The sequence below is a fragment of the Aotus nancymaae genome, unplaced genomic scaffold (assembly GCF_030222135.1).
Source record: "Aotus nancymaae isolate 86718 unplaced genomic scaffold, 86718_ANA_hifiasm-v0.15.2.pri h1tg000041l, whole genome shotgun sequence".
NCBI classification, from domain to species: Eukaryota; Metazoa; Chordata; class Mammalia; order Primates; family Aotidae; genus Aotus; species Aotus nancymaae.
The window spans coordinates 11954197-11966500 of record NW_026988455.1 but is presented as its reverse complement, the minus strand read 5'-3'; the positions used below and the strand labels follow the sequence as shown (position 1 = coordinate 11966500).

The window sequence follows — 12304 nt, the reverse complement described above, 5'->3', positions numbered from 1 at the left end:
AGGGGTAGGTGCCTCAAAAGTGGGAAAAGGCCCTGAAGTGTACAGCAGTGTGTGTATCAGTTTTGTACTTTTTTTTTCTATACTTGCTAATTATCTTACAAGCTTTTCTCACTGGCGATATTTAAAAATGTTATATGGTAACAGACAAAGATCAGTTGATGAATTTCTCAGAAATGGTACCCAGAAATCTATTTTCATCTGCTGTAGGACTAACTGCTTTTGCCAGCTGCGTAACTAAAATGACCTTGGTTGATATCTGGCTCCAGGCCAGGGTAAAATAAATATACTAAATCCTGAATAAAGAGTGACTTCTTCAGCTCATCCCATGGCTCCTTCATTTCTAACTGCTTCTTTTCTGTGTGGTTTTCTCATTAGTTCATGTCTGCATCTACTCTGCATACAAGGATGAAATGAGTGATTCTGTCCTTAATAAACTCCTAGTCTCATGGGGTGGACAGCTGGAAACCCATTTATGGAGATTACATGGATGAATACCCTTAGGCTCTGACAGAGGTAGAAACAGAGTGCTGAGTGTCAGAGAGGGTTTCTAGAGGAGAGAAAATCAGAGTCAGTTTGGGTTTTCAGAAGGTAATTCTGGAGGTTGAGTGAAAGTTGAATGGAGAAGTGATAGACTAGCTTGGGCATTATGGAGATGGAGGGAGAAAGGAAGGGGCAGATATGGCAAATGACTGGAGGCAGAATGAGAGGAAGGGGTCATAGATGACACCATGATTTCTGTCCTGGTTGCCGTAAAGGATAATGATCATAAAGATTATTCCCATTTGACAAAGGGAAGAGGAAAATTGCAGTAGGATAATGGCTTTCGATTTTGGTCCTGTTCCCTGGGATGTTGGCAGCCTAACCATATAAGGATTTCCAGTTGGCAGTTTGAAGTTATTGTCTGGAGCCTCGGAGATAGGTCATCAGAATGTTACCTACTGATACTTAAGCCTCTAGGAGTATGAGATTGATCAGGCTGAGGTTGAACACTGGTGGATTTGGCTGAATTTATCTTTCACGTTTTTTTTTGACATATACAGTGTGGTGGTTGTGGTGGTGGTTGTTGTTGGTGTGCTTATGTATCTGAATTGGTTGTTCATGTTTGAAACTCCAGATTTTACATTATGATAGGGCAGTGTGACAATACTGAGTGGTGGTTCCTGCATGAAAACCATCAGTTGGAGGTGAGCAACAGCTGCCTTTTTTGGATAAGGCGTGAGCTCTCCAGCTGGACCCAGGTCACCACTGACCTCATTATTCCTTTAAGCTTCCTTTCTGCTCTCTATGGGCATTAGAGTTTCTACTCCATGGTCCAAAGGACTAAGAATGGAAGAAGGAGAAATGAGTATTTAAGGCATGAGTGGGAGAGGAGGAGCTAGAGACAGAGTGACTGTGGAGATACAAGTGTTTGGAGAAGCCAAGCAGGAATCAAGTTTTAAGAAGCAGGGATAATCTACACAGTCAGTCTTTGCAGGAGTTGAGTCAGATTCAGCAGTGAGACATTTTATTGACCTTTGAAAGAACAATGTCATTGGAGTGTAAGGACAGGAAGAGACTGAGGAATGAGTAGGAACTAGTGGTATTGGAAAGTTAGGAGATTGTTTCAAAAGTTTTTAAGAGCTGAGGTTGGGAATTTTTTTTAGACTAGGGGAAACTTGAGTTTGCTTATAGGCTGAGGAGAAGCTGTAATGGAAAAGAAAAGAATTAAATGAGCTGAGGGTCCTTGGTGAAGTCCAGAGGGGATGAGGATTGAAAACAGAGGTGATGGAATAAGCCTTATGAAGAGGAAGAAGACATTTTTTCTTTAGAGGCAAGAGAATAGAAAGTGGGGAGAAATTTTAAAGAGTAGAAAAGTTCTAGGAGGTCTCCTGAATGTTAGTGGTGTGCCACCAGAGCTCCCAGTATATATTTATTGGTGCCAACAAGCTACTCCAATGGTGGGTGAAGATTCCATTCTTTTCTAGTTTCCTCTTAGAGAGGGAAAAGAAGTACAGCAATGTCTACCAAGTACTGGGCATTGTTCTAGGTATACATACGTATGTATGTGTGTATCCATATTTGTTTAATTCTTCTACCAACCCAGTGAGGTGGGTGTTTCAGACAAGGTAACTGGAGAGCAGTCTTCTTCCTCCCTTTTGAAACATAGATTAATTACATTTTTACCTTTGGATTGATTGGCTGCACTGTAATGGTAATGCCTTTGTCCTAAGGTGCCACTTAGGTGAGATTTTTGCCTGTTCTCTCTGGCTGCAGAGTGGACTGATCAGTTTCCCTTAAGCAGAACTTGCAGGCCACCATCACTCTGCTAAAACTAGAATGTGCAAAGCTGCAGGAGACTGTAGAGTGTTCAGCCCAGCCTCTCCTTTTACACAGGAGAAAACAGAGGCCCAGGAGACAAGGAAGCATCCAGGGTCTCACAGCCAGTGAGAGGAAGAGTAGGTCCCAAGCCCTCATCTGCTTTTCCAGCCTTTGTCTCACTGCACCAAGTTGCCTGTCCTCCATGTCAGATGGAGAGTGATAAGGGGACAGGACTACACCTGGAATTACCCTTGGGCTTCTGGCTGAACTAAGTAAATTTGGCTTTACCCTTTGTGACTCAAGGTATAGGAAAAATGAGCCAGAAGGAATGCTGTGTTTTTTCACCTTTCTGTTCCTCAGGAGAGCTGGTGCTGCCCAGAGCAATTGCAGCATTGCCTCCCCTACTTTTTTAGAATCTGACTTGGCTTTCTCCCCAGTTGCCCTTAAGCCTAGATTGCATTCTTCTTCATCTGGCAATCCCAAATGCGTATATTAAGTTTTTGAGTGTGCTTAGCTTTATTTTTTTATTTTTAGAGATAGGGTCTCACTCTCTTTCCCAGGCTGGAGTGCAGTGGCATGATCATAGCCCACTGAAGCCTCAAACTCCTGGACTCAAGCCATCCTCCCATGTCAGCCTCTCAAGTAGCTAGGACCGGAGGTGTGCACCACTACGCCCGGCTAATTTTTTAGTAGAGATGAAGTCTCACTATGTTGCTCAGGCTGTAACTTTAATATTTAATTAAAGTTAGCTAATCTTTAATGGCTTTCCTAGTTTCCCCTGCCCCACCTGATCCATTCTAAGCGTGTTCTTAGACCTCACAGGTCATTCCTACCTCTGGTAATTTTCTGATATCACAATATTTAGTTGGGTCTTCTGAGCCTGTTAGAGTTGGTTGCACCTTGGAGATAGCTGGGCTTGAGCCCCTTGCCTTAGAGATAAGGAAATTCAGATAGTTGTGATTTTCTTGTCTGAGGCCACATAGCTAATTAGAAGCAGAGCTGGGACCAGGACTAGGGCTTTTCCTACACCCTGTATGTGGTGCCCGCCCTCCAAGCCAACTGGCAGGTCCAAGAAGGGAACAAGTAAGGGAGTAATTTCCTTTCCCATGTAGCAGTTGAGGCAACTTTTGCTGACTCATTAGATAACAGCACATGATTTGAATGTCATCTTTATACTCTTATCAGGAATCCACAAATGGATCAGAAACACCCCAGACTTCCTAGGAGTCTGAATGCAGAAGGAGATAACAGTAACACATGGCAAACTCTTGCCATTAACCGTGGATGTCGTCGTAATTGCAGTTTTGAGTTTGTGTTGCTTCATGTAGTTTGAGGCTATCGTCACCCCCACTCCCCAGCTCCCATGTAAAATCATCACCTTCCCTTTAGCTGCCTATGTGGTGCTCATCATTGGTACTCTTAGGTGAGCTGCTGAATAGTTCATTTTGGAGTGCTACCAGCTCTAAACATTAGATAACCATACTGGACAAATGCTAATGAAAAAGGTGGTTTTCTTCTGTAGTGTTTATACCTCAAGAATGAGTAGGGTTCTCCATTTGTTTTCTACAAGAGTCCATCTCTCCATGCTTTTTGCATGATGCCTCTGATGCTCACGATGACTGTAAGGTAGCTGTAGGTCTCCATGTCATACATGAGGAAAGTGGGGCTGAGAGAAGCTCAGTGGCCTGTGAAATCGCAGTCTTCCTCAGGCAGAGCCAGCCTACTCGCTCAGTTCTAAGCCAGCATCTTTTCTGTTTAGCGCACTGCGTCATCTACCTGGTTGCTAAGCCTCACTTGTTCCTTTGACTCTTTTTTTTAAACTTTTTGTTTTCTAAAATAATTTCATAGGTTGATGTTCTTAAGGCAACAGCACTCCCTTTGTTGAAACAGTTTGGGATTGATGATGAATCATTTGAGCTGAAGGTAAGAATGTATGAACTGTTGGCCTTATGTTTCTGTGGAAAACATTTTTCCACTAACTCATTGGAAGAGCTGTGTGACTCAGTGTATGTGTGTCACATTTGAAGTCACCATCTATCAGAAGACTCAGAGGGCTCATGAAGTAAACATTACAGACTTTGAACTGAAAGGGACCCTTTAGTGATAACAATAGTAGCCAGCAGTTATGTTGCACTTACTTTGAGGTGGGGGCTGTTCTAAACAGTTTACAAATGCTAACTCCTTTTCTCTCATGACAGCTCCACTCATGTCTCTCAGCTAATAAGCAGTGGAGAACAGATTTGGGCCATATTGGCCCTCTGATCTAAATGATCTGGATATAATTTATGTTCAAGGGCTCCCAACCTGGATGTCCCTGAGAATATTCAGTATTTCCAACATTTAGTAGAAGTAGTTTAAGCATCTGTATGTTATTGAATTATATCATTCCAGTGAGGTAAACTGTTTAGCATCTCTGCCTTTTACATTCATGTTTTAAATAGGGGAAATGAGTTCATTTTTATTTAATAATGTTTTGATAGATCAGTTATTTGCGTGGGAGGAGAAAAAGGGGTTTCTGATTATTAAGAAATGGGCTAAGATGATGAACTAGGTCACCTCCACATTTTAAGGATAAAGAAGTGACCTGCTCAGGATTATAGAGATGAATGGCAGAGCCACTTTGGTAGTCAACTTGGACTTTGACATACTCTGAGCATGTACTCTTTAGGCGCCAACATAAGTTGCTGTTGGTCTTGAAGGGACTGACAGATTGAATATGGAAGAACTGTGCCTTGTAAGGAAGCATCTGTTGGTATAAACCTTCCTGGGTGGGGTGTCAGGGTAATCCATTGCTTTCTGCATCCTTGCCTCATCTTTCTCACTCTCTGTGCAGATTGTGCGACGGGGAATGCCTCCTGGAGGAGGAGGCGAAGTGATTTTCTCATGTCCTGTAAGGAAGGTCTTGAAGCCCATTCAACTCACAGATCCAGGAAAAATCAAACGTATCAGAGGAATGGCGTATCCTTTCCATTTATTTGGATTTCTTATTTTTTTCTTGCCTCACTAACATAAGGATGACTAACAGCTTTACTTCTTCCTGAGGTTATTTACATTTTAGACTACAACTTTGAAAAGGCTTAACGGTGAAAACGTAATTGTTGGCTGAGTGAGGATGTTCTGTTATCTGCCTCACCATGACTAGATTGATTGAGTCATTTTTTTTTTCCAGTTAACATTTAGGCAAATGGCTCTGTTATATGTGAATCCTCTCTGAAAAGGCTTTGGTTTGGGGGCCATGAATATACTGCAGTTCCTCCCTTAGAAGAGGTCATTATCATTTGGTGAAGGAACCAAATATGAAAACACATAGTTCTAATACAACATGCAAAATGATATGTGCAGTGGGTGGGGGACCCAGGGTAGACAGTGGTCAATTTTGTCTGGAGGACCTAGGGAAGCTGGAATAATAATAATGAACAATATTTACTATTAAGTACTTACTCTGCATCTACTTCAGTAATCAACTTTACATGCTTTTAAGCCTCAGATTGACTCTCGAGTTCACTTACATCCTTTTTTGCAGATGGGGAAACCGAGGCTTCGGAAGCTTAAGGAATTTGTTAATGATGTCACACTGCTAATAAGCAGAGCTGAGATTTGAACCTTGTCTGTCTGACTCTGAAGTCCAGGCGTTTAATCTCTTCTTTTTCCAATAGAAAGGAGCCTTGAAGAACAGAGGATTGCAAAGTAGAGCAAGAAAGGAGGAGTGCTTCAGGCAGAAAAATGGGCCTGAGCAGGGTGGCAGTGCACAGTGGTTCTGGGAAGTGGCAAGTAATGAGATGTGGCAAGATTTCAGGATGGTCCATGGCATTTGATGGTAGAATTGGGCCTGAAGACAGGCAGGAGCCAGTGAAGAGCTGAAGGTGGCTGGAATCATGTACTATGTAGAATGCAAAGACAAGAGGGTGGAGAGGCCTCCAAAACTTGAAAGCAAGAGTTAAGTAAGGAGGGAAGTAAGAGTGGAGAGGAGAATAAACAAAACATGGCTTCCTGGAAGCCCTGGTCAGCACCTTAAAAGGCCCTGAGGGGTCAGCATTGGGGTGAGGAAAAGCTGAGGGACTCAGCAGCAGGCTGCTATGATGCCCTGGGGAAGAGTGCTGGAGCCCAAGAGCCTGAGGGACTGATTCTGGGTTGTGGAGTGAAGGGGAGGGAAACGGCACCTTTTGGGGACCACTCTTTCCAGAATCTTGACAGGAAAGAGAGGGAGAAGGAAGGATGAGGCAGTAACTTGATGAAGCAAGAGTAGGTGATACTTTCCTCCCTTTTACAAAAAGGTTGGTAAGGATTTGAGTGTTTTTATAGGTTTTTTAATGTAGATGAAGCAAGGTAATGAGCTGATTAAAAGTCCAGGTGCTGGAGTCAGAAAGACATAGGTGCTGACGCTGGCTGTGCCACTCAGCAGTGGAAGCATTTTGGCTCTAAGCCTTGGTTGCCTGTATAGCTTTGGTCCTGATAACTGCTGCAAGGGACTGTCACGAAGGGTAAAATGAAATCGTAGTTGCACAATAGGATACACTGGTGTGTAAGTAGCATTGGGTGAATGGTTGCCACTGTTCTTTTTATTCTTACTTGAGAGGGGGATGGATTCAAATTCACAGGGTGGCTCCAGGTAGAGCCATGTGGAGGTGAGTGGAAGGGAGTTGGGGTGAGTTTTCAGTTGTTACCGAGTTAGGATAGGATTGAGGGTAGGGGGATGGGCAGGGTAGGATAAGGGAGTATGACAAGGATGGTAAAGATGTGCTGTCACAGTGGGGCATCATAACTGAAGATAAGAAAGGCTGTGGAACAGCAGTAAGGTCTCAGCTGAAGGACCACTTGTGAGGTCCCATGTGACTGTGTCCAGTGGCAGTTGGCAGCCTAGAGGGAGGAGTAGAGAACGTAGGAGGACCAATTTCATCCAAGGATGGATGCAGGTTGGCAAGGTGTGTGGGTCCTACAGGAGGACAGGTAGAGGGTGGGTTCTGGAGCATCGGCAAGTACATTCCTCACTGAGGATTGTCTCAAGGGCTCACCAGCCTGGAGAAAGCCGGTCAAGGGACTAGAAACTTTAACAAGTTTAAAGATCAGGTCTAGTGGAAATAGATATATGTACTATGTAGGAAAAGAGATTGTGTTTAGGGAATGTTGTTTTGGGATTTCAGATATTAAAAGTGGTATAATTCTAGGTGCTGACAAGATCTGGGTGGGGACATTGTTGGAGGCCTTGGAGCTAGATGGGCTATGGGGATGACTTTCCTGGTTGGAGTGTGACAAGGAAGGGTAGACTAGAAAGCCTGCTTCTCAGGGTTGGGGTAGATGCCTAAGGTTAGGTTTTGTATTTCTCAGGAGGTTTGGGGATGCTCTTACTTGGAGGAAGAGGTGTGACCTGGACTGTCTTTTCAGAGGCCTCAAATAGCTTGAACAGTAAGTGATGAAGAGCAGGGAGTAGGGTGGGCTGCAGGGCCATGGGTAGAGAGAGTGCTAGTTAAGATAGAAGATCTCACTTGGGTTGCTGCCTGAAGTTCTTTTTTAAAGATCATCAAAAGCACAGGAATACATAATAACAAAGCCTTCCTGGATTATGGTCTGTCTCTGCATGGCTGTCCCCCAAACAATGTAAGCACCAAGCTTTGTGTATACCAGGAGAGAGTGGGCAAAAGGAGAAATCGTTCCTTTTTTTAGGAATCCCCAGCTTGATGTATAGTTAAATTGCCCAGGTGACTTCCTAAGGTGATGTTCAACTCTAATATTCTTCAAATCAGAGGAGCTGGAATAAGGTTAATGGGGTTACAAAGAAATGGAAATGCAATGTAACTAGGTGTGTGTTTTTAAAGCCAAATGTGCCTTTTCTACTTGAACTCATTCTCATTAACAGGTGCATTGTGTTCCACCACATATAGAACCCAAAATCAAACCCTGTTGATGGCCCTTGAATTGTCTTTTGCTTTTCACTATTGCCAAAAATGTTGAAGTTAAAGACATTAACCATGAAAAAAAGTGTAGTAAGTGTATAGGAATACGCTTTCCAATACACTCCAATAAGTGTATAGGAATGCACTTTCAGGGGTATTTCAGGTTTGTCTGGAGGAGATGGTTGTTTTTTTCCTCCTTACTTGAGATGTGTTTCCTTAATTCTGTATTGGCGGCAGTGAACTTTATTTGGAATTCAGTCTCTGTAGTCTGGAAATGTGATTTCTGGCAGTGTGCTCTGTTTTGACACAGTCTTGTCCTAACAACATGGGTTTCATCACAGTGGGGTCCCCTCTGTTCTCTCTGGGTGTGCAGATGGCTCGTGTCCTTTGATGATCTTGCCGGGAAATGGGGAAGGGTTTTACAGGGGAGAACATAAAAGCTAAAAGAGCTGCAGTGCCCGAGCACCTTGGGTGTAACTTTGTTCCTCCCTGGCTTCTCCCTCTAATGTTCTTGGAACTGTCCCTATATAGAACCTGATCCAGGAAGGCACTTGTGAGGTCCCAAGTTCCTACCTCTCTGGAGGCAGGGGATAGGACACAGAAATCATCTCCAGTATGTCTCTGACTGGTAGAGGCTTCCTCCCAGCTCCCCAGCAGAGTTGACACAGTGCCCTTGCTCAGATCCCTGTCTGTAAACCAAACATTTCGGCCACTGGTCTGCAGAGCTGCCCATTTCACAAATACCTCAAAGAAATGTGGGTTTGAATGGAGATCGCCTTCTTGGCCAGTTTTACAGCCTGGGAAAAAAGAGCTGCCTTTGGAAAACGGCTTGAGTTGGTTTTGTGGTTTTTTTCCTTGCAAGGCTGATTGACTGCTGGACTAACTCTGGAGGTTGTATTTCCCATAGGAGGGCTCGAACTGGGAGAACTGGCCTCAGTCTCTTGTGTGCATTTGTGGTTTTAACTGAGTTACTTCCAAAGTGCATCTTTTCCCTCCTGCATTCTGCATGATGACCTACCAGCCAGGGCCCAGAGGGAGCCGGTGTTGGTTTCTGCCAGTAGCTGTGACTAGACAGTAGTTACTTTTTATTTAATGCCGCCCACATTGATTTTCACCCCTGCCTGATGTGAGGCGTAAGAGAAAGGAACATTCTGTTTTAGTTTTGCAGTGCTGTCCTAGGAGCTCACGATTTGGTACATGAGAATTAAGTGAAAACACTGGCAGTAAAGGGGCTAAGTTGGAATCTGTGGGATAATCTAGTTTCTTTTCCTTGACTATAGGGAAGGTACTTTGAGAATCAAGCTGTCTTTCTCTGTGTACACCTACTGTAACACACACATACACGTGCATGTGTGCACGCACACCCTCTTAGCTTTCTCTGACATGGAACATTGGGGGAGGGTAAGAGTGGGAGTCCCATATGGACTGTAGCTATGGACTTGTACATTGGTATTGGTTCTTACTATGGTTTTCATAAATAGGCTTTAGGAGGTTCATAAACCTGAAAATTTTTCTGCAAGAGTGTGAGTATATATATGTGTCTCAGGAGGGGGTCCATAGCTTTCATCAGATTCTCAGAGGTCTCTGATTCCTAAAAGAATAAGAACCTCGGCCGGGTGCGGTGGCTCACGCCTGTAATCCCAGCACTTTGGGAGGCCAAGGCAGGTGGATCACGAGGTCAAGAGATCGAGACCATCCTGGTCAACAAGGTGAAACCCCGTCTCTACTAAAAATACAAAAAAATAGCTGGGCATGGTGGCGCGTGCCTGTAATCCCAGCTACTTGGGAGGCTGAGGCAGGAGAATTGCCTGAACCCAGGAGGCGGAGGTTGCGGTGAGCCGAGATCGTGCCATTGCACTCCAGCCTGGGTAACAAGAGCTAAACTCCGTCTCAAAAAAAAAAAAAAAAAAAAGAATAAGAGCCTCTGCTTGGGATTTGAATCTTGGATGATTAATAAGAAAAGCAGTAGCTGACATTTGCTGGGCTCCTGCTACACACCAGACATTAAGAGCTTTACATGCATTTTATTTCATTTATGTCTCTAAACTCTGTGAGGAAAATATAATTATCCTTCTTTTACTGATTAGGAAATGATGGCACAGAGAAGTTAACACAATTGACCTGGAATGATGCAACTTGCTGGAGCTGGGACTTGAACGGAGATAAACTAATTCTAGAACTCGGGGGCCGTTAGCCGTTCCTTGGTAGGACATCCATGCCAAGCCAGCTGGTCCTAAGTAACTCAATGTATCTGGCATTAAAGTTCTTTGCCTTCTTCATTTCCCTGCTTGAGTTCTAATACGGGGTTCTGTTATCCCTGAATTTGTACTGTTAAGTGACCCGTTGTGCTTCCATATCATGGGATGGGTGAGAGGAGGAAGATGCTTTTTGGGAGTCATATCTGTTTAATTTTGAGCAAGTGTCTTAGTTTTGTATCTTAGTTGTCTTTAATATAAGTCCTGGAACTTGGAACCGTGCCTCATACCACTGGGTTACTGTGAGCATAAAGTAAGGTGATACATATGTGAAAGAACTTTGGGAGCCATGAGCTCTGTGGGATTACGTGTTAGGATGGTGATATCGCTTGTGCTTTCCTGGGGAGAGTGGGCAACCTTATACCTCAGAAGAATAGCACCCACTTGGTCCAAAGGGTATGAGACCCAGGACTGTTTGTCTAAGCTGTCTGTGTTCGAAAGTACATTCTGGACTGGAGAGATGATGTAACTGGGCTCTGTGTGTATTGAAAAATCCCTCTTTGCTCTTTCCTCATTTCAGGTTTGTCCTTTGAGTCAAGTCAAATATTTATTGAGCATTTCTGAGTACAAAAGTAGTGTATTAGAGAGTTGTGAGGGATTTTAGAAATAAAGCCCTTGCCCTTATAGAGCGTGCGGTCTCGTTGAAGAGCAAGAACAAAATATGTGTATGTGAAGAGAGATGTATGGTAAGTTCAAGTGGAGCCCACACTTGGTGCCGGCTGGAGGGTTTTCAGAAGAGAGGTTGGGACCTCAGGGCTGGGAGAGTGGGGCAGAACAGCTCATGTTGAGGAATTTGGACAATTTGGATGGGTGGAAGGAGTTGATGGTGCAGAGCTGAGGATGGACACACTGAGCAGGCTGGGGGCTCTAACAAGATCTGGGAGGATCAGTAGCCACTGGGAGACTGTCACCAGCATGAGGAAATGCTTTCAGTATAATGATCTTTTAGTATAATGTTCCGGATGGGTCAAAAAGGGAGCTAGATGCCAGGTCAGGTCTTGTATCATCTCTGAGCATTTTGTTTCGGCAGCTCAAATGATTAATATGTTATTAACAGCAGTTCTTGAACAGTTGAGCTGGAATGGGCAGATCACACACCTTGTTTTACCTGTTGGACTTGTCACGTAGGGTTTGTATCAGGGTAGTGGGAAGGTCACATGTTATTTCTCAATTTTTTAGTTCCAAATATATAGCCATCTCTTGACCATATATTATACATTGAAGTGCTTAATACATACTTATTTTTTCTTTGACATGTGTGGTTGGGGAAAGCCAGCTTCTGTTATAAAGTCTAGTTTTAGGCAGTAATTTCCATTTCCTCAAGCACCAGCCTTTTCTCTTGAATTACTAATATCTTCCTCCTCTCTTTTCTGGGGTGTGCTATTGTAGGAGTGCTAATTATTAATATTTTGACCACAAGGTAGCAGGTGTGAGGAGGCTGTGTCATCCACAAGTGGAGTAATTAATTCTTAAATAATAGAAAATAGACTCTGTACATTAGGAGAACCTTTTTTATGTGTTTATAAATAGCAGCAACCATGTTCTTTCACTGAACTTTTTCCACTTCTCCCGTCAGCATACCAGGAAGTGGATTGGGATCGTCCAGGTCCTATGTGGTGTCTTTTCTGGCCTTAGGTTTTGTTTTTTGTTTTTTTTTCTTCTGAGACAGAGTCTCACTCTGTTGCCGGGTGCCAGGCTGGAGTGCAGTGGCACAATCTCGGCTCACTGCAACCTCTGCCTCCCGGGTTCAAGCAATTCTCCTGCCTCAGCCTCCCGAGTAGCTGGGACTACAGGCGCGCACCCCCACGCCCAGTTAATTTTTGTATTTTAAGTAGAGACGGGGTTTCACCATGTTGGCCA

At 43.8% G+C, this 12304-nt stretch overlaps 1 protein-coding gene across 2 annotated transcripts in view; it reads left to right on the top strand.

Moving 5' to 3' along the window:
• Nucleotides 1-12304, top strand: part of RCL1 (RNA terminal phosphate cyclase like 1) — a 64799-nt gene that overhangs the window by 33344 nt on the left and 19151 nt on the right. Inside the window, exons 4-5 of one of the 2 annotated variants that reach the window (XM_012454555.3) lie at nt 4147-4221; nt 5132-5256. In XM_012454555.3, coding sequence (XP_012309978.2) covers nt 4147-4221; nt 5132-5256 — 200 coding nt within the window. Of the gene's footprint in view, nt 1-4146; nt 4222-5131; nt 5257-10586; nt 11131-12304 lie in introns of those variants that run through there. The other variant, XM_012454556.3, reaches the window with a different exon arrangement.